Source organism: Cetorhinus maximus, chromosome 2 (genome assembly GCF_964194155.1).
Source record: "Cetorhinus maximus chromosome 2, sCetMax3.hap1.1, whole genome shotgun sequence".
NCBI lineage: Eukaryota > Metazoa > Chordata > Chondrichthyes > Lamniformes > Cetorhinidae > Cetorhinus > Cetorhinus maximus.
This window is the reverse complement of record NC_135880.1, coordinates 134,456,027-134,480,665: the sequence shown is the minus strand read 5'-3', so window position 1 is coordinate 134,480,665 and position 24,639 is coordinate 134,456,027. Positions and strand designations below refer to the sequence as shown.

The window sequence follows — 24,639 nt, the reverse complement described above, 5'->3', positions numbered from 1 at the left end:
TAAATAACAATGTTTTAAGAGATGGGGATGGTATATTTTTATTTCATGATGACCAAAAACTGAACAGGATATTTGCTGCGTGGCTTGCTAGTTTACAATAAAACCTTAGACTGGGAGTTTTACTGTGTTGACTATCCTAGGCTTTTAATTTTGCATGGAGAGTAATGTTTCTGCTGTTGCTCCTTGGCTCCTTTAGGTATTCTGTGCTGATTTTATTCAATTTGTCGTATGCTCATGGTCCACATTTTTGGCCCATGTGTGATTTGGTATTTGTCAGTGAACTTCACTTGCCATCTGTCTACCCAATTCAGTACTAACCTAGATACTATTGTTATGTTTTCTGTGCTGCTGTTCTATTTCCATGCTGCCGAGGAACTGGATGCCTTACAGTGGTTTCCAATTCCAAGTCCTTTTTGTAGATGAGAAATGACAGTGGTTTAATTATCTAAAGTCTGCACACAGGTTGGGTCGATCTCCTCTTCAGCTTTCTAGTTGACTGATGTAATTGTGTGTTACTGTAATTTGAGATTGAAATACCACACCACTAATGCCAGTGCTTTTGATTATTTTCAAATTCCTGAATGCAAAGTTTTCAGTTGTAGGAATGAAACCCAGGCATCTGGGCTTATTTTTAAATTTTTTTTGAGGGGGGAATCTAATCCCACAAGGCCCAGTAATCCAGTGGTCCACATGACTTCTCAAATTCTAAAGTCCCAAAGAACAGGGATTTTGTTTTTCCCAATTATTTAAAGTTGTGAATGATCTAAAGTTATAAGATGTTGAACCAGAGAAAATAATCAATTACTGACAATGTGAATAGACTTGGATTAAAATGGATTGGACTGCCATCTTAAGGGAGCATTCAAAGTGATCTTTAACTAGCATGTGCCTGAATTATTTTCAGGGCTTGTGTCTAAATGATTAACTTAACAGCAATGCAAGATTTAGTTTCGTTTTTGACCAAAGTTCTGAATTTTTCACTATCACTGATTTTAGAATTTATAACCTGATCGCCCCCACCCTCAATGATCATATTCTAGAATTTGCATGGCAAATTAAAAGTTCTCTGACTGAGGATATAATTGCACTGTTTGTTAATTCTGCAGTATAATTTTCCTTGAAGTAGAATGAATATGAAAAGGTCTCACACGGTTAAGTAACATTTAAAGTTGGAGTGAATGTTGCCCATGCTCCATAAATACATTCTTTTGAGGGATGATAGCCTGAGGGGCTTTTTATTTTTTTAAAAATGTTTCTGAACAGTTATGGTTTACTTGACTTTGGTAATGGAATTAAATTGTCTCCCCTTGAGGGACAGTCAAAAACCTACTGATGTGTCAACTATTGTGTGCACTGTTCGACTTTCTTTAGGCATTCTTATCAATGCTCATAGAATTAAGATCAGCACCCTTTTAACAATATTTTTAGGGGGGTTCAAATGGTGATCCTCAAATCATTTTCCTTATACTTCAGAGCTACAGCAATTATTTTTGTCTAATTACTAATTGTATTCAATTTTAAATAAAAAAATTATCTTTTTAACTCATGTTGACCACATCTGTAAAGAAACAAGTTTAATTGTAAATTACAACCAAATATCTAAATTAGGTCAACATTACAAACTTATTTCCCTTCACTGCAGCATAGCCATCCAAGTCTGTCAAACACAACTAATTAAAACTGAGTCAACTTGTATTTTTAGAATTGCAGTTCATTAGTGAATTTAACTTCTATAGCCAAATAGTTATGTAATATGAATTGATTGCATACAGACAAATGGAGTGCACTGAAAATGTTTGTTTTCCTTCAGCTCCTCTTGATTTTGTTTTATCCAGTTCTTATACCAAAAATATGATTGTAACATCGGTTTTACTTAAGGTCCTATTTACCTGTATAACAAACTAAGAATTGATTTGTCACTTTATCATGGCAGGTCAATACCGCCAAGGTGATGATTGACTTGGAAGAAGAATTTAGTGCTCTCCAGGCCACCTTAGATGAGATGAAGGCTAGTATGGTGAATAAGATCAAGCAAGAACAAGCATACAAAAGTCAAGAACTCCAGGTAACATAAGTCTGTCAAGGCAAACTTTTCACTTTGTTTTTTCTTGTTTTAACTATGGTGTTGGGATTAACAGGAAGAATGAGGTTTTTTTTTGTGCATGTGTTTGTGTACAAACTAAATCTTTCACTTCAAACTACTGATTTTTTTTTTCTTCCGTTACCCAAACTTGGACCTTTGATCTCAACTCAAATGAGCCAGAATTGGTCAGTGATTCGGAACTTTGACAACTTTTCTTTGGTACCAATGAATAATTAATTATAATTGTCTTGGCCTCCTCTTAGGCTCAATGAGGGTTTGAAGTAGCTGTTCTTCATATTCCACATGCTGTAGCAGTATTGTCTACCTTGACAAATTCTGGGAAAAAAAACACATGTTGAACATGCAAATGAATACCATCATGTTACAGATAATGATGCTGCATGCGCGGTCTCTGCTGTTCATCCTATCAAGCCTCAGGCCTGCTACCATTTATGCCAGTTTATTCCCCAGTTAAGGGTTCTTCACTGTCAAATCACTCCTTGGCAAAAGGGTATGGGACAAAACCTTCAACCTCCTTGCAGGAGCAGGGTAAAATAGGCAGTGTCAAATAATGTAACTGCACAAGATTTAATTTTCTTAGATTTCCAAGTAATCGAATGAGCTAACTGAAGGTAAACCTCCACTGTGAATAAGTGTACAAAAGAAAGAAAGCTTATGTTCTTTGAGCCACGTCAGTAAAACCAGTCATCCCCTAGACTTCATTATCGAATGCATTTAAAGCAGGTAGAAAATAAATAGCTTTTCACATGCAAAGGGCCAAGAACCACCTTGGAATTTTGCACTCATCAGGGACAGTACCCTATCTGGGCTGTGTCCCCATGTGATGCACTGCCTACATCACAACGAACAATGTACTTCAGTAGCTGAGTCAGCATGTTTTTGCCAACATCTGTCAGAATGTAAGTGGCTGTGCAAAATATAGCAGTCCATTCATGTTCACTGACTTTCAGTTGTTGCATATAACGCTTGTTGCCAAACACGATGACTTTGACAATCTTGCGAGGCATCGCTTGAATGTTATGCAAGGTTCCAATATTAGGCTAGAAACCTGGCGATTGAGAGGTCAAAGTGGTCGGCACGGAAAAGAGCAAACGCTGGAAATTTTGGTGCAAGTGGGAATTCTCTGCAGAGGGAAAAAGTAGTGTTGCTTTTGCCTTCAATACTTGTAATAGCTTGTGTAAGCTTGAGGCAGTAAGTGTTTTTGTCCAGTGATTCAGTGCATGTTGTAAGTTACTGTGTAGATAAAGAAGCTAAAATATAGATGTAAATAATCTGCCTTAAGAAATTACAGAGCAGGTTGTATCTGTACTGCCATTTGTAGAAGTTAGTGGACAGTCATCTGCAGTGAATATCTCTGTCTCAAATCTCTTTGGCTCATAGTCATTGAGCTTAACTGCAATTTGGAGAGACTCAGTCACTTAAAGGAGGGGGAACAATATCTGAGGTTTGCTCCAGACTTCAATCACGCCTCTCTCTCTATAGAGGTGCAGGGTCAGAAATGGGTTGGTGTGACCAATAGTATATGGTATAAGTGGCACCCAAGTAAGTTCAGAAACTGATCCTATTCAACCGGTACAATGTACTTGGTACTTGTGAGGATAAGAATAGGCTGTTGGAAAGGCAGCCAGGATGCAGATCTGGACACCTTGGAACAGCAAAAGACGGAAAAGGGGTGGGGGGGGATGTCAAATGTACTAGTTGTAGGGGATTCAATAATTAGGGGACAGATAACATTCTTTGTAAGCAGGACCGACAGTTCCAATGGTATATTGCCTGCCTGGTGACAGGGTGAGGGATAGATACCTTGAGCTGGCTTTAAAGCTGGAGAGGGATGGGAGGATTCAATTGTTGTAGATCTTGTTCGAACCAACAAAATCGACAGAAGTAGGCAAAATATCCTGTTTGGAGAGTATTGGGAAATAGGAACTAAATTATAACCTCTGGATTATTGCCCAAACTATGTGAAAATTGGCATCGGGATAAGCAGATTACAGAGAGAAAGAAGTGGCTGATGGAATGATGTGGGAAAGACAGGATCCATTTCATGGGCACTGGCACCAGTATTGGGACAGGAAGGAAATGTACCATTGGGACAGACTCCACCTGAGCTGGATTGTGCTTGGGGGTCCTAGTGGAAAGGATAAATAGGATGACCACAAGAATGTTGAATAAGCGGGGTGGGGGAAAGGGCTCTGGTAGCAAAGGTGGTTATAAATAATAGTTAAAACAAACAAAAGGGAAGAGAGTAAAGTAACAGTCAAATTGTTCTTTGGGCAATACTAGTAAAGGGAAAGCTAAAATATGTAACGTGATTAAGCCAGGAGAGAGGAAAATAAATTTGCAAGTAAAACGGTAGAACTGAAGGGCAGGTTAGGGTGTAAGGTCCAAATAAACATTCTTTATTGAATGAAATGTAGGTGCAAATTCAACTTGAAGGGCCTGACATGGTAGCCATTACTGAAGCATGAATGCAAGATGGTTAGGACTGGGAAGTAAATATAGCAGGTTATATGGTCTACAGGAAAGATCTGGGAAAATAGTAGAGCGGGAGCAGTAGCCTTAGTGATTTAAGGATGAAAGTGGGAAGGGAGGATGGAATGAGAGGTAAGCAAGCAGTAGAGATTTTTAAGGGTAGAACTAAAATAGAGAAGTATTTGTAACTGCAAGTTGTGTATAGGCTCCCTGATAGCAGCTGTGAAGCGATGGGTTCCGTAGATGCTGCGATTAGACAATCGTGCTAAAGACAAAGTGTTTGTTTTGAGAGGATTTTAATTTTCATAGATTGGAACAAGCAAATGAGCATATATTAGATTTTTGCAACGTTATATACAGGAACAAATAAAAAGCTAAGCCATATTAGAGTAAGTAATGAGCAATGAACCATATTTAGTTAAATGTTCATGCACCATTTGATATCTAATAATGATCATAATATGATCGAATCCAATGCAGTAATTGAAAGGGAGAGATGTGAAACAGCTACTAAGATTCCACATTTAGGTGAGATGATGAGTCAGAGACTGGGCATGTCTGGTAAGAGTAAAATGATGGAACAGAGTTAACATTTCAGGTCAGAACTGATGAAAATTTATTGACCTGAAGCATTAACGCTTCTCTCAGCACAGGTACTCCTGATCTGCAGAGTATTTGCAGCATTTTTTTTTTGTTTCTAGTTCTATGTAACTGAGTGCCTGCAGTACAAAACTTTTCATAACACGGGGTTAACTTTTACAATTTAACCCAAAAAAAGTATTTTATGGAACAATTGTTTGTGTCATTGTTTAAAATCATTACACAAGCTGGCTAACAATTGTTTTAAGCACAGGAGCATCAACCCCAATGAAGAATTTTGAGAAGTTTGAAGTAAAACTTGTTTCCTCAGTATCGAGAAGAACATTTTGTGAGAGGGAAATGGAGGCTGAGCTCTGACATTGGACAAGTTTTCATATTCACAGTATAAAATAGGCCAACCTTTATAAGGATTGTAAATGTGACCTTTATATGACTTGCCATTTCTGAAGGACAGAATTTCAGAATTCAGAAATTTCCTACAGTAATTTGTAGGAAAGTTTCTGTCTCCATATTTCAAGGATATAGGAAACTAACATTCAAGTCTAGGATATTTGATATCATTTAATGTCATTCAGCAAGGAGATAACTAATGGGTGACTGGGATAGTGCAGGATAGGATACAGGCCACAGAGATTTTTATGAGCTAAAGTTTATGAAGAGTGGGAAATGGGAGGTCGATCAGGAAAACATTTGAATTGTTGAATTTGGTGGCAACAAAAGCATAGATAAAAGTTTCATCAACAGATGGACTGAGACAGAGACAGTGTTATGGAGGTAGAATTACACGGTCACTATGATGGAGTGTATATGGGGTCAGAAGCTAAGATCAGGGTCAAACTAAGTTTGGGTACTGTCTGGCTAAAATTAAAACACTGGCTGGGGTGGGCTGTGGAATCAGTAGCAAGGGTATGAAGTTTGTGGTGGGGCCAAGGACGATAGTTACAAGGAAATTGTAGCTTGTTCACGACTGGCTGTTGGTCAAACAGTCTGGTAACACTGAAGATAAACACCAACCTCAAATGGCCTGTTTTATTATTATAGCTTTTCTAATTCTAAGACATTGTATGCCATGCATGGCTTTCCTTCTTCCATCTTCCCTTGGCCAAGTTTGGAACTGTGTTCCAGGCATCTTTGTTGGTCTTCAGAGTCCTGCCACCAGGTTCTCTTGGGCTTTCCATTTGAATAATTAAAAGTTTTTATTTGTGATGGCTAAGTTTTCTTCAAAGAATGAAGACTATACCTGTGGTGAGAAATGGAAGCAAATGGAGATTTTGTGTGGCGTTGAGCTCTTTACTGTTTGAACTGAGGCCATATTATCTAAATCTTGCTTGAATACCATCCTCAATCTTGGTTTCTGGTGACCTGATTTTTCTTGCATTTGGTATATGAACATAATGGGGCTTTTGTAATTTGAGGCATTAACCTTCCGACCACAAAGCAGAAACCCTTCTTTGGTTACTGTGGAAGTAAGTTCTGAAGGATAATTTGTTTTTCTGTTAAGTGAATAGGTCACTGTGACTACTTTTGTATAACTGAAATGAGGAAGAGTTAGAACTATCAATTTAAATACTTCATCTTTAAACTTTTTTTTCTGGTTGAGGGTTTGTTTTTTGTACTATTGAAATTAAGTTCCTATAAATGAATTTGAATGGGTCCTTTTGTTTGATTTAAGCCTTCTCGGGTTAGAAAGAATACAACTATATAGTCATATGTAATTACAATGAACATGGATGGATGACTTCTGCTAATCTTTTGATTTCATCAGAACCAGTTGACCATATGCAACAATGCTTTGGAAGGTTCGGAGGAACTGCTGGAATATGCAAATCGGACACTGAGCACAAATGACCCTGAGGCTTTCACTAAGGTATGACTTTGGCTTTGCATGGAAGTGATCGGAAGATGTAGAACAAACCTTTTTGATGGAAGAAAAGTTAGTTTTGGAAATTTGGGAGCAGCATTTTTAAACGGGATGAACCATATCGAGATTAGTAGAAATGACCAATGGAATATAACAAAATCATGCAAGAACGTCAGATAGTGGTGTTTTCTAATTGTAAATATGATATCTTTCCATTTAGGTAAGAATGTCTGACAAATTTCCACCTTGTCCATTTAAATGGTGACAACTGTCCAATGCAGTGCTGGCCCAGCTTACTGCACTGGAGAGGTGGAATGTGGATTCTTCCCTGAAGCTGCTAGCACAGGGTAATCTCAAGTGTGCTGTCAGAAAATTGGAGAGTTGAGGCTGTGTTTCTTCTCAAACTCTGAGCGGGGGAGAGCTTCACTTGGGAGTGCTCTTGTGTAATTATTAGTGGTTAGCAGGAGAAACTCTGGAGTATGTTCCCTTAGGAAGTGAATAATGAAAGGTTCCAGAAATCCTAGAAGAAAGAGGAGTTGGCTACCAAAAAGAAGCCAAGGAGATCTCAGGATGGCAATGCCTATAGATTGTTGTGTGTTTCATTTTGCTTATTTTTGGTGCATTCAAATACTGGTAACATTTTATGCAGTATGTGGACTTAAATGTAAAATACAGCTACTATATAATTCTATATGGAGATAGAGACTACAATAAGAACATTGTATGCATGCCCCTGTATGCTTCACGTTGACCTCTGAAATGACGCGATTGACCTTTTGACTAAATTCTAGAATGTCAGCAAACTTTTTGTTACCAGCTAAAGCTTAGCTTTGCTGGCTTAATTCCTAGTGTTTTTTATATTTAAGACATCTCGGTACGTTTCTGTACTAATTCTGCTTTACAGCTTCTAATGAATTTGAAAATTGCCTGCTAGGGTGGATTTCTGCTTTCTCCTCTTAAATATTGCTATGTCTCCAGTGAAGGCGAAAAACACTTGGGCCATGAGTGCTAATCAGACAAGTTTGTTTTAAATACCCTCATGCAAACATGCTATGTACTATGGATCCAAAACCTGCATTTGCTCCTCTCCATTAGCTGTCAGTTCAAATATGAAGAAGTGCTATGTTGAGATAGCTGTTAAAATCTATAGTGAATGGAAGTTGGACATTGAATGCACAGAAAATGTGTAAAAGTGGAAAAATTGGAACAAAATGGTTTGATTAGAAAAAAACTGGATGAGACTTGGGAAAATTAGATCTTTTTATTTGGGGAAGAGAAGGAGAGGACATTGCCATTGTTCAGTAGTTTTGAGGTGTTTCTTTTTGGATTGGAGATGATGGGTCACATGCAATAGGTGGGATCTTTTACCAAAATGTGTCTACAAAAAGAACTCCTGTCTAGCCCATCTCTGGTTATCTGGCCTGATATACATGCCTGAAAGATCCAACACAGATGTATTTACAATCTCACTGCTGTCTCCTCCACTGAAGCATTCAGGATATTTACAACTGACTGAGAAAATATAACTGGACAACTGCGGGAACGCAATTCTAAATTGAGCAGGGGTCCTTGGTGGATTTTGCCTGTGAAGAATGGACTATGTCTGAAGAGCAAAGCACACCTGTAATAGGTGCTCTATAATTTCCTTTTGAGATGATAACTGTTTCCCTATTCATCCCTCCCTTTTTATAGATGTTGAGGCTGATATAGGAAGTTACATTGGAATCCTTCTAGTTCTCATGGCTGTTTGGATGCTAAATAAGACAAACAAATTAATTTGGCCCTGATCTTTTAACATTTAAATAGTTGCTAACAATTTAATGAACTAAAGCTATAACGCCAAGCTAGGAAATGTTTAACTAGTCATGAATGTGGATCACTGTACACACTGCCCATGCTTCAAAATATTTAAAGTTGCATTTACAAGATGTTTCACTCCCTGTTTTATAATTATTTTTTAAAAAATCTTTCCCATAATGTAGATGTTGTTGGCAAGACCAGCATTTATTTCCCATCCCTAGCTTCCTTTGAAGGTGGAAGTGAGCCACTGCCCCCTTGAACTGTAGCAGTCCTTGTGGTGAAGATGATCCCAGAAGTAGTTAAGTAAAGAGATCCAGGAATTTAACCCAGTGATGATGAAATAATGGTGATAAGTGCCCAAGTCAGAATTGTGTTTAACACGAAGGTGAACTTGGACGTGATGTTTCCATGCATCTGCTGCCCTTGTATTTCTAGGTGCGGAAGGTTGCAGGGTTGCGAGTTGGTGAGTTTCTGCAGTACATACTGCAGCCATAACATCCCATTGATGAAGCTAGTTAGTGGATGGACAGGCAATCAAGTGGTTGTGCTAACCTTCATAATGTTATTGGAGCTACATTCATCTGTAAAAGTGAAGGGTGTTTTTGACAATATTTTCAATGTGTATTCATTATGTGGTGGTATTTAACTTCCTATGTCATGCTTTGGCTCAGTGGTAGCACCTCTGGCCTTAGAATCTAGGTTGACGCTTTAATGCAGTAGTGAGGAAGTGCTGCAGTGTCTGAGGTTCTGTCTTTTGAGTGAGTATTCAAACCAAGGTCTTGTTTGGGTGTGAACGATCTTGTAGTAATAGTTGAAGAATATCAGAAATATATCATACATGTCAGAATGGCTCCAAAGTTATCTTGAGAATCGCAAGATAAGCCGGACAACAAGAATACCTCAAAATCACTGAATAATGGGAATTTCCTCCCCTCTAGCCTCTCGCAGTTTTTCCAAACGGATCTTCTCCCTCCCAATTCTGCAAGGAGTCACCAAAAAACTTCTGATCATTCCGTTTATAGTTGTTAATGGGATCTTGCTGTATGCAAATTTGTCTGCCCTGTTTTCCCCTACATAACAATGATTACACTTCAATCATTTAGCTTCCCCATTACACCCCACCCCAGCCATTATCCCTCACACTGATCCTATCTTTTCCTCTTACCGCTGCCACCTCTCCCTTATAAATGCATGTTCCTTTATTTGTTTTCTTGACTTATCTTTCTAATTTTGAAGCCCTGAGCTGGGACATGTGTTATCCCAGACTCCAATTTAAGATCATTGATCGGTGGACTTAAATTGAATGAACAAAAGCATATTGTGTTCTAACCCTTGACGCCCCTGGGTAAGAATGAGCCTGAAAAGATTGAAAAGAAATTCCCCTTTTTTCCAACACAGGATAAGTGCAGTGATTTATACACCTACAAACTAGAGAGCCCAACTTTAATACATGTGAGAGCACTTGAGCTCATATAATCTGTTGAGAAATGATCAAGAAAGACTTCCTACTTAAGAATGGGGGGGGAAAAAGCCTTATCGGGTAAAATAGAATCACATCAACAGAGTGAATTAAAAGGAGTGATATCCAGAGATTGGCATGCTTGCCAAAGACAAAGTCCACATACTTTTAGGTATGCAATCCAGTTGAAGCCAGCTTTGCCCTTAATAAAGAATGAACTTCTATTTACATAGGTTCTTTCACGATGGTGTGTTATCCCAAAGAGCATCTACTTCTGAAGTGTAATCACTGTTGTAGTTTTGAGGAATATAATGTTTATAATATTGGTTTCTTCTACAGGTTTGCACTTGTTTTGCCTGGTGAACTGTGTGTCTCCCACTAAAGTTGATGATATGGGCAGCCTGCTTCCACTGATGTTCTTGGCCAGTGCCAGGAGCAGCTGAACAAAGGCTTTCCTTGCCCCTCGAGTCTTTTCAATAGCACAATGACTGAGATCAGGAATCCAGTAGATCATGGGACCACACTGCATCCTCCACTGCACACCCTGACCACACCCCGTGACAGGAAATTCTAATGGTTATTCAGTAGAAATCACGGTTAACCTCAGCACCAGTACAGCCAAAGCAATGGAACTTGAAATACTTGTTCAGGGAGAGTAACAATTTGTGTTGCTAAATTATGGAAATTAACTTTGGGTAACTGCACATTTGAGTTTCTCCACTTTTTGGAATTTATTGCCGTGAGATCTTCTAAAAGATGTTGAGCGCCATATTGTGCTGCTACTTGACACACAGCATGCTGGAGATGGCTAGGTGTGGTAAAGGATTACTGTATCCTCGGACATGGAATTCAGATACACCTCTAACACTTGCCAGTAGTAGTAAATATTTGCTATATAATTCAGTTGCATGCTGTCTTGAATTTGAATTTGTGCTATAAAAATTATGGAAACATTCTAAAAATGGCCTTGGGAATTAAAAGGATTGGATTGTGCAACTCTAGCTGCAACTGTATGCAAGCAAAGACTGGTAAGTCATTGATCATATGACTGCTAGAAGAGGCTACTTTTTAGCCTACGGGCTCTAAGTCCCCATTGTGGGCTAATGGCACAGTATTGTAAAGTTGTGCATGGTAACATACTTTGCAGTCTACCCCTGTTGATTTAGTCACATTTTGCACTAGAAGTTTGAACTATTCAGTAACTCGAATTAAATAACCTCTAATTGAGAGGAGTGGACTGTATTTCATCAACTTACTAGGAATACATCTCTGCACCGGTGGGCACATCAGCTTTTGAATTCTGTTTTATTTTTTGAATTCTTGGCCCAAAATCCCTTTCCCTAATGTTGCTGTGCTGCTTGAATATAATGTGGTGTGCTTAAGCATGAATGTGAAAATCAATCATTTTGGCTACTGCAGCACTAACCCACTAACTGCTGCAGCAAAGGTATGATTCTGTAACCTCTTTACAATGTTGCTGGTAACTAAAAGTAGATCCAACATTCTTTTGATTTAAAAAAAATGTCTTGGTTTTCTTGAACAAATTTGTAGATTTCTCTTGTACTTTCACCTCTTACACCTTCAGCATGATGTTTCAGTCAACTTGCATGAGCGGGACTAACATCCTCTTTTCCTCTTCCTCTTTCACTCCAAGGCTGCCAAGCAGATCAAGGATAGGTAAAAAAAATACTTATTTATTTTCTCTGGCAATTGTTAAACAATGTACATGTGTAATATCTGTTATAACTTGTATTTAATGTCAGGATTAAGAGAATATAAGGGAAGGAAAGTAGAATTTCCATGTTTTATGTCTCATGGTACAGAAATGGAGTTTACCTGGGGGGGGAGGGCAGAAATGAAAAAAATGGCATATATAATGTACTTTTTATTTCCCAATTAATCTGCTTGAATGAATAAAACTGGCTTTCTGTTCAGGGAGTCTGCTCCTAAAGGCAAGCTACTTAGTTTGGAAATGATTCTTGATGAGTAGACACTAACTTAGAGTCTTTGCCTCAATACTGGGGTGAAATGAGTCGTATTTGAATGACTTTTTTTTGTGCTGGGGCAAGCTACTAGTTGAAAAGGTTCCTGAGGGTCATGTGCTTTAGGTGGGGCTCCAACTCGGTACACTAAGCTCTGTCACCATATTCAATATGGCAATCGCTCGGGATTTAGTGTGTCAGAAGATTGACTTCATCAGCCTGCTGTTTATTTCATTGGCTTTGGGTTAGCATCAGTTAGATGCTTATGGGTGCCTTCCCCAATCATCTTCCAGCTCAAAAGCTGACATAGCCTGGGATCTGGCTCCAATAGAGAAGCCTACCTTTATGCTAGATCCAGCTAACAGACACCCATATGTGCTCTGGCACTTATTCTAAATTTCAGTGAAGTTGGAACGTTTCTTGAATTTAAAATTCAAGAGTAATTTGCTTCCAAATCTCAAAATTGAGAGGCTGAGACTGAAGATCGATGAACACTCAAGTTTATTGTTTTAAAACTTATTTACAGCACTACTGAACTGGCATTATTCTGAGTTACCCATCATATTCCCCAATTCATTGACTTGTCCATTTTTTTTAAACTGGCGATCTTCAGCTGATCTCAAACTCGCCTATTTAAACACATTAAAAAGTATATGTCATTAATTGCACCCAAGCCATCCCCTCCACCTCGTGTTTTACTTCCGTCAGCACCTATGAGCACCATGATGATGGAACTGTCCCTAACTGTTTCATTGCATTTTGGTTGGGTCATTGAAGTAACTATGTGCTGTCTATAGACTGGACAAGGCTATTGTGACCATCATGTCTGGCAACCATACACAGTTTAACCACTTGGGAAGCAAGATTGATGTAGTGGACTAGGTCATGTACTCCCTATACACTCAGGTTAAGTGTAGTGGATTTAAAAAAAAAAAATGGTGAAGATCAAATTGGCTTGTTATGAATATCATTACACTCCTGTTTATTATCAGTACAAGAAGACTCAAAAGAGGACCCTAACTTCAGATTTCACATTACTTTCATAGAGTAACAATGGCTCCTGCATTTCGACTATCTTTAAAACCAAAGATCAGCGACAACATGACTCATTTGATGGTTGATTTCTCCCAGGAAAAGCAGATGCTTAAATCACTGAAATTTTTGCCAGGTAGGAGTTTTGATTTCTTGGCCCACCCTAGTTTAGATCAACACAGTGCCTGTACAGTGCTTCTGCTCCATTCATGCAAAGCCATTAGCAATTATACTCTTGGATATTAAATTAGCATGATTTGCTTTCTTGTTTTAGGCCAGTAGCTGACCTGCTGAGAACTTTGTCATTAGCTCAACTGGTCCATTCCAAGTCTTAGCAATGGGCTACAATCTGGAGTGATGTGTAGCTCTTCCATTCTTGCTTCTTCCCCCATGTCTTCTGGGGAAGAAGCAAGAATGGAAGAGCTACCTTATACCATGTAATATAGAACAGTTTTCTAGATCTCTTGCCCATGTGAAAATAACATTTTTAACTTTACCCATCTCCCCCCACAGGCTGAAATCGGAAGCAAGTATAGGATTTAACCTGTATTTTTTTTTTTAACAAAGCCTGAATTTTAATGAGGCAGGAATCATTCCCAAACTTGTTAGTGTAGTATGTCCACAAACATTCAGTGGCATTTTCTGTAATTGTAAATGATCCTTTAATAGTTTGCTGCTTCATGCATTTGTGTTTTGAAATCTGTGGGGAAAGACTATTAAAGTTAGCATTAAATGGACATTTCCAAAGTTGCTGAACATTACTTTGTGTCGTATTCTATCTTTGGAGCACTGTCAAACAACATAAAACCCAAGGCCAAATCAGTTGAAGTGAAGTGCGGGAACAGTAGGCTGCATCTCCTTAGCTTGCTGCAATCGCCAGCTGGAAGTAAGCCTAACCTACATCAAAAATGTGTGCCCATTATTAAATGTCCTGTTTCATTAGTACAGTATTGCAGTAGTTAAGAACATCAGTCTGCTGTAAATTAGATAACTTGTGTTCTTTGTGAATATTCCTGAAGCAGTTTGATTAGTGAACTTGTATCAATATACAGTTCAATCTGCACATTGGCTGAAATGACAAAAGTGCAAAGTAATTTTAAAAAATTAAAGTGGAGTGAACTGTGTGTGTATTCAATGTAATTTTTCCCTACATGGATATATAAATCTTCCACCCTTGCTATGTGGACCTTATGGAGAAACAGATATAAGCTTAAAATAAATATATTTTTAACAGCATTAAGCCCATCACAATCTTTCCAGTTCCAAAGAAGAGTCACATCAGACTCGGAAATATTTACTCTGGTTCTCTCTCTCCACAGATGCTGCCCAGACCCCTGCTGAGTTTTTCCAGTACTTTCTGATTTTCTGGTTTTCTTACTAAAGTATGTGGACCCATCTATTGAGGACTTAACCATAGATTTTACGAAGCTCAGTTGGACTGCTTTCAAATGTAGTAGAGCTTACGTAGGACCCTATTTTGGCAGGCCTGATTGTGCCACCTGTTTGTCTAGACTAATAATGATGCATTAATCTGACATCTGCTGCCTTTTCTGTTAAGCTTTTGTAATTTAACAATGTGCAGATTGATGAATTTCCCTAGGTGATTTTTCATTCCCTGAACCTAATAATTATAAAAAAAATTGAAACTCTCTACTGTTATTTAGAAGGTACGTAATGTATGCTGTTTATGTCCTATCCCAGCCCAAGCCCTGCTCATCCATCCTCACTGGCCTGCACTGGCACTCAGTCCTCTATAATCTTGTGTCCAGTTCCATGGGCTATATTTCTGTAACCACCACCTTTCCAGCTCTACTACCACTCTCACACTCACTCATACGCATGCACACACTGACACACTTACTCACGCACTCACTCACTCCTCTCCCAAATTGTCCATTCTCTGCCTCTGACTTTTGTGTAATCCCCTCCCTTCATCACACATTGCCAGCAGCACCATCAACCAGCTGTACCTCAGAATCCCCCCTTAATCCTCTCTGCCTCGCCCCCTCCCTATCCTTCAAGATCCTTCTTAAAGCCTACCTCTTTGGCCAAGCTTTTGGTTGCACCTCCTAATTGCTCCTTTGGCTCAGCATCCACTTTTTATTTAAACCTCTGTCAGATCTTGACATTTCTATGCTGAACCTGGGTTGTCTCATGTGGGACCAGAGGACCCACAGTGGGCAGCAAGACTCTGCCAGTGGCCCCAGTCCATTGCAGTCGCTTTCACTCCAGCCTTGGTGGTGTCCCACTCTTGAAGGACCTCGTTAAATGTACTTCATTGTGTTTTCTTTTGATGGCCCGTCATCTTCCATCTAGTGGTGTCCATTCTACTCCCACAATGGCAGGGTGCGCACCTGTCGTCTCTCTGTCGCAATGTCCTGTAGGTGCCTCTGACCAGTCCCCTGTAGTAATTCTTCATTGGAGATGCAGTCTCTCCATGTGATGCCCAGAATCATACGTTTGCAGCACTGGTGAAAGAGAGAGAAATGTGAAGATTTTCATTCTTACGACCAAAGTGAATAAGCAGAATATTTTTTAAAAGGTGAGAAATTTTTAAATGGTGATGTTCAAGGAGACTTGGATGTGCTGATACAAGGAACACAAAGTTAGCATGCAGGTATAGCAAGCAATTAGGAAGGCAAATGGCATGATGACCTTTTATTGCGAGGGGATTGGAGTACAAGAATAAAGAAATCTTGCTGCAGTTGTGCAGGGTTTTGGTGAGAACGTATCTGGTGTACTGTATGCAGTTTTGGTTTCTACATTTAAGAAAGGATATACTTGCTTTGGAGGTGGCACAGCGAAGGTTCAGTAAATTGGTCCCTGATGAGAGGCTGAGTAAATTGGGCTTGTATTCTCTGGAGTTTAGAAGAATGAGAGATGATCTCATTGAAACATACAAAATTTTGATGGGGCTTGATTGTTTCCATTGGTCAAGGAACCTAGAACACGGGCACAGTTTCAGGATAAGAGGCCGATCATTTAGGCATGAGATGAGAAATTTCTTCACCCAAAGGATTCTGAATCTTTGGAATTTTCTACCCCAGAGGGTTGTGGATGCTCCTTTGTTGAGTACATTTAAGGCTGGGATAGACAGATTTTTGGTGTCTCGGGGAATTAAGAGATATGGGGAGTGGATGGGAAAACAGAGTTGAAGCTCAAGATCAGCCATGATCGTACTGAATGGCAGAGCAGGTTCGATGGGCCATGTGACCTCCTACTCCTATTTCTTATGTTCTTGCATCCAAATTATGTGACCTTTTGCTGTTCTCCATGTCTGGCTGGCATAGTCTGGCTGGCATAGATTGTGTTTGGCACTATCATGGACATGTAGAGTTGCAGCTTTATGGCCATGTTAATGGAAGGTGTGCTCTAAATAATGCAAGTTACCATTCTCCTTCCATTATAATTGTCCCAAGTATTTCTATGTCTATAGAAGATGCAGGCATCACTGTGAACCTTGAGTGGCAGGAACTCATGTGCTGGGCCCTTAGGTCACTACAGAAAACAGGGTGGAGTTGAGGCCTAAAGCAGCTCTCTGCAAATCTGCCTGTTGGCTTAGACCACCGTGTATTATGGTAATTTTTCCACCAGACTGGCTGATAGAAATAGACCTCGAGAATGCTGCATTCTATTATGTCAGAACAACGTGAGTGAACAGATCTCAAATCTCTTTGGTCAGTAATCAAATCACTGTAGCCAGACATTACCTCAAAGTCAGTGATGCTATGTGGCATGGCCAACTGATTTTTTTTTTGTTGCAAAAGATGGTCAAAAGATAGGATATAAATTGGGAGGTTTATATATAGTAGTATATTTTAAATATCTATTAAATTCTTACAAATTTAGCAACCATGAATGATGCATAAAATAATAGCAGATTCCATGTGGCTTTCCCCATGGGTAACTTGGGAACTGATGCCTTGTGAATTTTATGCTGGAGAAGAGGGTTGGGGGATTAAAACTAGCAAAAAATTGAGCATGTCAGGAAGCTGGCTCCACTGCTGGCAGGCATCCCTCAAGATAGTCTCTTGGTTATTAATATGGGCTAATTGCTCATTGGAAAGATATTTGAATTCATTCAAATTTAACAGCACATCCCACAGGCTTCTTGGGCATCCTGAAACTTGCTAGAAAAAGCAAGGTGAGAACATAGTGGCTTGAGGAGGGCTGAATCAAGCACCTGCAAATGTAGCATTAAACATTCTGTACTTAGAGCTACTTTTTTTATCTACTTGAGGGAAAGAGCTCGTTCACAGCACTTTGTTGAGAGTTTACTTTCTGGAATTTGGAGGTTTTCTGAATCTCATCAGGGTGAGTTGGACCTTGGCCGCCTCGGATTGGTCTGGACCTTGGCCGCCTCGGATTGGTCTGGACCTTGGCCGCCGAGTAATATGACCAGCAGCAGCCTGCTTTTGAAACCTGTAGTTGTGCATCAAGAAAAGAGCAGCATCTTGCAGGAGGTACTATCAGTGACACAGGGTGTACAGTTGGATGCTGAGTTTCCTTGACTTCTCCAAACGGTATTTCAGGAAGATCAGGTGGTTGCAGACATCTGCAGCCTTCTAGAAGACAACCTGCTGCCTTCTGGACCTGGTGGCCATGGCTATCAGTGACCATCAAAGTTACTAATGCCCTCAACCTTTTAGCCTTCACAACCTTCCAGGGCTCTGCTGCACACCTATTCAGGATCATCTGTCAGTGGCTCACAAGCAATGTAGATGACTCTTAAATGCCCAATGAACAGATGACTCTTAAATGCCCAATGAACAAGGGTAATTAGGGATGGGCAATAAATGCTAGCCTAGGCAGCAATGCCCACATCCCATGAATGAATTTTTTTTTTAAATGCATAAGACAGGTGGCTAATAGCTTGTTTGCCAGTGATGGCAATTATGTGATCTCCACCTGCGGTAATGATACCGGTCAGAATGAGTAGGTGATTGGGTTTGCTTCTGTGGCTGTCTTCCCACTGCTGCAGGACATCACCAACTGCACACAAATGGCAATTCGGGCATTCCCCAGATCAGCCAGGAGAGTTCATCAACCACAAGGGCTTCCACTCCATCAATGTTCAGATGGTGTGCATCCACAAAATGACATTTATATTGGTGCGTGTGTGTGCGTGTGAGGTTCCTGGGGAACCATCCTGATGCTGTCATCACATGGCAGTCCAAGCTCCATGTTGTCTTTGGACCTGCAAGCAAATTTAAGGGTGCCTACAAAGCGACATGGGAATGCCCACTTCAAACTTGGCAGCTGATGCCCATCAGAAACCCAACAATTGAGGTTCAACTGCTAACCATAAAATCGAGAATCATTTAAGTGAAGTAATTTGATAGTTTTCTATTGATCTTGAAGACCACTAAATTAAAAATTTGAGAATCAATTAACTCCTCAGCTGCCACTACCGGTAGATTAAAAGCCACAATGAGATGTCACTGTTCTAACTATCATGGCTCCAGTTGCCAGTACAATGAGGTTACTGGGGTGACTTGTCAGTGAGACAGCCCAAGACTATGGAGAACCTCCTTCAGCATTAGTCTCTTCTGCTTAGCCTTCGCAGTGAAGAAAGTTGTAATTGACTAGAGTTGCAGGATAGTTCGATGTCTATTGTAATTGTTCTTTTCAGTTGCTGTACAGGTTAAGGTTGGTATAACTAATTGGTAGGGCTGGACAGATATGGTCCACACAATTTTTATCAGTGGACTAACTGTTTCCCCAGGTTACCATCCCCCAGTGCAAAATGCCAAACACTGTAGATGCTGGAAATCCGAAATAAAAACCAAATGCTTGAAATGCTCGCCAGGTCTGGGCGCACCTGTGGGGAGAGAAAGAGTTAACATTTCAGGTCGATGACCTTTCATCAGAACTGGTGCTGAATGTTTCCAGCATTTTCTGTTTTTATGTCCAGTCTCTCAATCCCTGATGGCTAGGAACATTGAAGTTCCGCTGATAACCAATGTCACTGCCTCTGCATTTGAGATTTGGGAAATCTGTGTAGGCCGCCTCCGGTATTTTCCCTCTTCCCTGTTCTGTGCTCTTTGCCCTGAAACAAGAGAATGGATTTGTAGAGTATGTATTCAGCCAATTGATCAGTGCATTTGGGGGGTGGGGGTGGTGGTGACGACAATCTGGGAGAGGCATGAAATTGCATAAGGACATGGGTGAGTGATAGCAGTGAAAAGATAGATGGGACCCTGAGGAAGTGAATAGAAAAGGGTAGGTGTACATGTAAGAGGGATGTGATGGAATAGGTTTGATAAGGCAGGGTGTAGAGGAATGCAACTTTACTCACTGTCATTGATAAGGTTAGGCCATTAAAGTGTTCCTGCATTGAATCCAGGAGGAAAACACGGCCCCTGCTACAGATCTCTTGGGCCCCCTCCAGTTGTGCCACCTTAGTGCCAGCAGGTTTGTTCCCCTTATTTCTGAGCAAAAGTATCAGTCTTTGGCTCCTCATGAACCTGGCACTATGTTGAGCAAGATGCTTTTGACACACAGTGCAGCCTTTTCCAGTCTGGAATCCATTGCACTTTGACTGCTCTTGTTTCCAACTCCTCCTCCAAACTCCATCTTCGTGTTAGTCCCTTAAATACTAGAGTTGAAATTGTGTCATGTGGGTGCTCATCATGCCAACTACTGTGCATTGGATACCAAACCCTGAAGTAACATAAGAATGAGCTGACTGAATTTAAAAACCACTAACGGATGAGCTGAACTTCAGGTTTCCCAACACCATCCCAATGCATCTGAATGAATCTATAGATAATTATTTCTAAATATGGCAACAGTTCAGTTCAGTTGAAACTGATGAATTACATGACTAACAGAGATACAGCTTCCAATATTACACATCCACGACATGGAGATGCAGGCCCCACAGAATTGTTACTCACCTACCACTTATCCAAAATTGAGAGATGCAGGTAACTCTGTAATATTAAGATGTTTTTAGGTCTCTCTCTTCATGGTGAATTAGCATTATTTAAGATACAACTATTTTAATTTTCCCTCTGGACAATATTACTCTTTTTCTGTTATTGACATGATTTTTTTCCTCTCTTGTACCCAAATTATGGTTTATCCCAAGATGGTAGCTAGGGAGGGGGAACCACTGAAATGATAGGGCAAGCAGTAAAACCATTGCTGGAGGTGCTCTGTCAGAGAAGTAAAGCCAACCAAGCAAGGAAGATTCCACTGAACTATACAGCAGAGGAGAGATATCGGAAGAGGCTTGGAGATTGGCCCACACTAAGGCAGCTTTGAGCTTGAAGGACAGTGCATGGTTTTATCATTTGTGACCTTTTTTGGGCTAATTTTGATGTTGGATGCACAGAAATGTGATTGGAGGAGTTTTAGACCTGTAGGAGAGATGGTCATGGATCTGGGAGGTGGCAACACATTTAAGGACTTTGCTCCATAAACCCCAGTTATTCTCCAGACATTTATAAGGACAGAGGGGCTAATGAGATTTTTGAGGGATGTGATGATAATGGTTTTGAAAGGCAAAACAGTTTACAAAATGGAATAGGATTGAGAAAGCAGGAGGTTGGTTATGTGGATGTGATAGCTTGGAGAGAGCACAGGGGAAATGGGAGAGAAATCGGTGAGATTTGAAAGGTCTGGGATAAAGTCAAGGGGAGCTTGTGGCAAGGTTTGTTTTGGTGGGTAAAGTGAAGCAGCAGAGGCAGCTAAATGGATTGCCTTGATCTTGGTGACAAAAGCCTGTGAGCTCTTTGCACTTATTGGTAGATGTGGTGGCAGACAGGTCAAGTTGATGGTTAGTAATGACAGGGGATAAAACATGAGTTATATTTGCTCTTCATCATGATCCTGGAGTAGTGGCTATTAATGCAGTGGATTGAGACCTTGAGAGAGCTTGATGTGGTTCAGCCAGGTATCAGAAAGTTGGACCAAGTGCACTGAATATCCTCCAGACTGCAGCTCTTAAACTTGATGGGGTGCATACCAGAGGAACAATGGGATGAGGGGAGGAGGTGGTGAAGGTTTTACTGGTAACAAAGGCATCAAAGGTGGAGGTAAAGAAGTGGCTGAGCAAATCGACAATTACAAAGGTGTCATGCGAATAGAAGTCCAAAATAATGGGCAATTAAAGTGGAAAAGGTGCTGTGGTAAGTGAAATAGGGCAAGTGTTTTCCAGGAGCAAGTGCAAAGGGAAGAAAGATGCATGTGTTGAGTTGGCCAAGCCTGTGATCAGGATGACAGAAATAAATTGTACATTTTGCCATTAACAAGTACGGTATGTATGTATTAATGATTTGCTTGCAAGAATGATATAAAAATTTGATTAAAATTTCTGTTTATCCTACTTTGCCTTTTTGTCATCTCCATGCCAGTTCTTCATTTTGATCTCCTGTGTAAGTTTTTTCCGCAAAAGTGCAACAGTGGCTTTTCTTCGCTTTCAGAACACTAATACGAATGGGTTTGTTGTACATATTGATAGAAGCAGTAAAGTTTGCGCCTGGTGGATGAACTATCAATGTCCCCTTGTAAGGTTTGAACATTTGTTTCGCCATGGGAACAGTTGTACTTTGGAGTATCGGCAAGAGACAGGAACCAATCATTATTTAGTTTTAACTTTGAACCTTGGTGGTATGAGGGGTTTTCAGAAAGCAAATTTAAGTTAATGGAATAGAAGTTAAATTGATAGTTTTGGCAAGATGTGATTGAATATGTAGCTTGATCTTAACACTACTGTTGCTTAGGAAGCAATTCGTTCCCCTTTCTCCAAACTTTTTTTACTTTCGTCAGTGAAGCCTTGCAATTTTATTATCATTTTTTCCTAAAGCACAGGTTCTGTATGTGGTGTTCGAATACCATTTCTGAGTTTACATGGTTCAGGTTTTGTCTAAAGGCAGTTTCTCTCATTTTCTTACTGCTGTAAATCCATGGGTCACTTGTCCCCACAGCACCTGACTCTGGTTCATTTGGGTGTCTCTCTTTTTCTTCATGTGAGCCGAGATAGCAAGAATATTTAATTGGGACAGAATTTAGCCCAACCAAGGCTTGGTTCATTGCATAGAGATCACGAGCAAGAACCCTGTTTGATTTCTCCCCTCATCCCCTGCCCAGCCCAATGCTGGACCACTATGGGCAACAGTAACACCCTTTTTTCTTTCCCAGCCAAGAGCCCACAGGTCAGAAATCAAACCTGGGATTTCCTTTCTTCGTGGCTCAGTTAGACACTACTTGTGTTAACTGAGCCTTGAGAGACCTACACCATTATATCTTTAAAGTGAGACATTAATTCCCTGAAATTTCTCCAGTCACTATTGTAATGAAATATTTCATAACTTCTGCTGGAAGGTTTTAATTATTTTCCGTCTTGAATATTTGAGTTATTGGTCATATCCTGGTGTGCTAAAATGTTGCTGTAAATGATTAAATATGCAACTTTTTTCACAGTCCCACAAGCTCCCGAGATAGACCCAGCCGATTGTCTGGTTGCTGATAATTGTGCAACTGTAGTATGGAAAATGCCTGAGGAAGATAATAAGATTGATCACTACATACTAGAGTACAGGAAAACCAACTATGAAGGACCTCCTAGAGTTAAAGAAGAACGGAACTGGGACATCGTTGATAATATCAAGGACACTGAATACACATTAACAGGTCACTTCTGCATTTTAAAAGTTGAACATAACGTATGTGCAAAAAGTGGATGGGGCTCAATTGTTACTGATCCACAGATGCTCTGTCCATTAGGTCGTGACCATTTTGTTATTGACCCAAATTCTGTCCATCAAAGTCGTCACAGCTGTATTAGCAGCAGATCACATGACCATATAATTTCACATTAAGGAATTCAGTTGCTGAAAGAATATTTTATGTTAATAGTCTTTGCTTCTGCTGAAAATATTTCCATTTATGAGCACCCCTCACTCAAGTTGCACGAACATGACTTATAATTAGAACATCTATGTTTGCAACATTCTCAGGCTGGGATGTGCAATTCCACTGCGATACCAGCCATCATTCATTGGACAAATTGCTGAGGGTGGCAAGAGTACAGAATGTACGCTGCATGTGAGGTGGGGTGAGGAGAGCTTCAGTGTCCATCACCAAAAGTAGTTCAGTGGCACCCGAACAACATATCTGCCAGGTTAGGTCTGTGGCAGGTGTTGAGAGAACCAACGAGGGGAAAATCTACTTGACCTTATCCTCACCAGCCTACCTATCATAAATTGTCCATAACAATATTGGTAAAAGTAACCACCGCACAGTCCTTGTGGAGACCAAGTCCTATCTTCACGCTGGGGATAGGCTCCATCATGTGTGATAAAACCACCATGCTAATTGAGATAGATTCAGAATAGACCTAGCAGCTCAAAGCTTGGTATCCATGAGGCGCTGGGGGCCATCAGCAGAATTGCATTCCACTACAATCTGCAACCTTGTGGCTCAATATGTCTCTCACTCTACCATTACCTTTAAGCAAGGGAACCAACCTGTTGCAATTATGAGTGTGACAGGAGCAGCACCAGGCATACCTAAAATGAGGTCAAACTACACAGGAGAAAAGACAAGGCTGAGGCGTTTGCACCACCTTCTACCAGAAGTACTGAATTGATAATCCATCTAATCTATCTGAGGTCCTCAGCATCAATGATGCCACTGTTCAGCCAATTCTATTAATACCACAAGATATCAAGAAACAGCTGAAGACACTGGATACAGCAAAGCCTGAGTCCTGACACATTCTGACTGCCATATTGAAGATTTGTGCTCCAGAATTAACCGTATCCTGAGTTAAGCTGTTCCAGTTCAGCTACAACACTGGCATCTACCTGACAATGTGGAAAGCTGCCCAATTATATATGCCATGTCCACAAAAAGCAGTACAAATCCAACCTGGCCATTCATTCTACACTCAAATCATTAGCAAAGTGATGGAAGGTGACTTTGACAGTGATATCAAGCAGCACTTACTCAGCAGTAGCCTGCTCAGTTTGAGTTCTGCTAGGGGCATTTAGTTTCAGACCTCCTTACAGCCTTGGCCCAAGCATTGATGAAAGAGTTGAATGCGAGGTGAGGTGAGAGTGGCTGCCCTTGATATCAAGGCAGTATTTGACCGAATAGGCATAGAGAAGAAACAAAATCGAGGTCAGTGGGAATCAGTAGGAGGGGTGGGGTGGGGGACTCTCCATTGTATGAAGTTGCACCCAGCTCAAAGGAGAATAATTATGGTTGTTGGAGGCCCACCAGATTCACTCCAGGGCATCACTGCAAGAATTCCTTTGGTTAGTGTACTAGGCCAGCCATCTTCAGCTTCCTCATCAATGAACTTCTGTCCAACTTAAGG

The 24,639-nt window shown here is 40.3% G+C and overlaps 1 protein-coding gene across 3 annotated transcripts in view; it reads left to right on the top strand.

Moving 5' to 3' along the window:
- fsd1l (fibronectin type III and SPRY domain containing 1-like) overlaps nt 1–24,639 on the top strand; it is a 72,399-nt gene that overhangs the window by 9,380 nt on the left and 38,380 nt on the right. For all 3 annotated transcript variants that reach the window (XM_078569773.1, XM_078569768.1, XM_078569779.1), the window contains exons 3-7: nt 1,934–2,065; nt 6,942–7,043; nt 11,951–11,973; nt 13,325–13,446; nt 22,740–22,949. In XM_078569773.1, the coding sequence (XP_078425899.1) occupies nt 1,934–2,065; nt 6,942–7,043; nt 11,951–11,973; nt 13,325–13,446; nt 22,740–22,949 (589 nt within the window). The remainder of the gene's footprint in view (nt 1–1,933; nt 2,066–6,941; nt 7,044–11,950; nt 11,974–13,324; nt 13,447–22,739; nt 22,950–24,639) is intronic.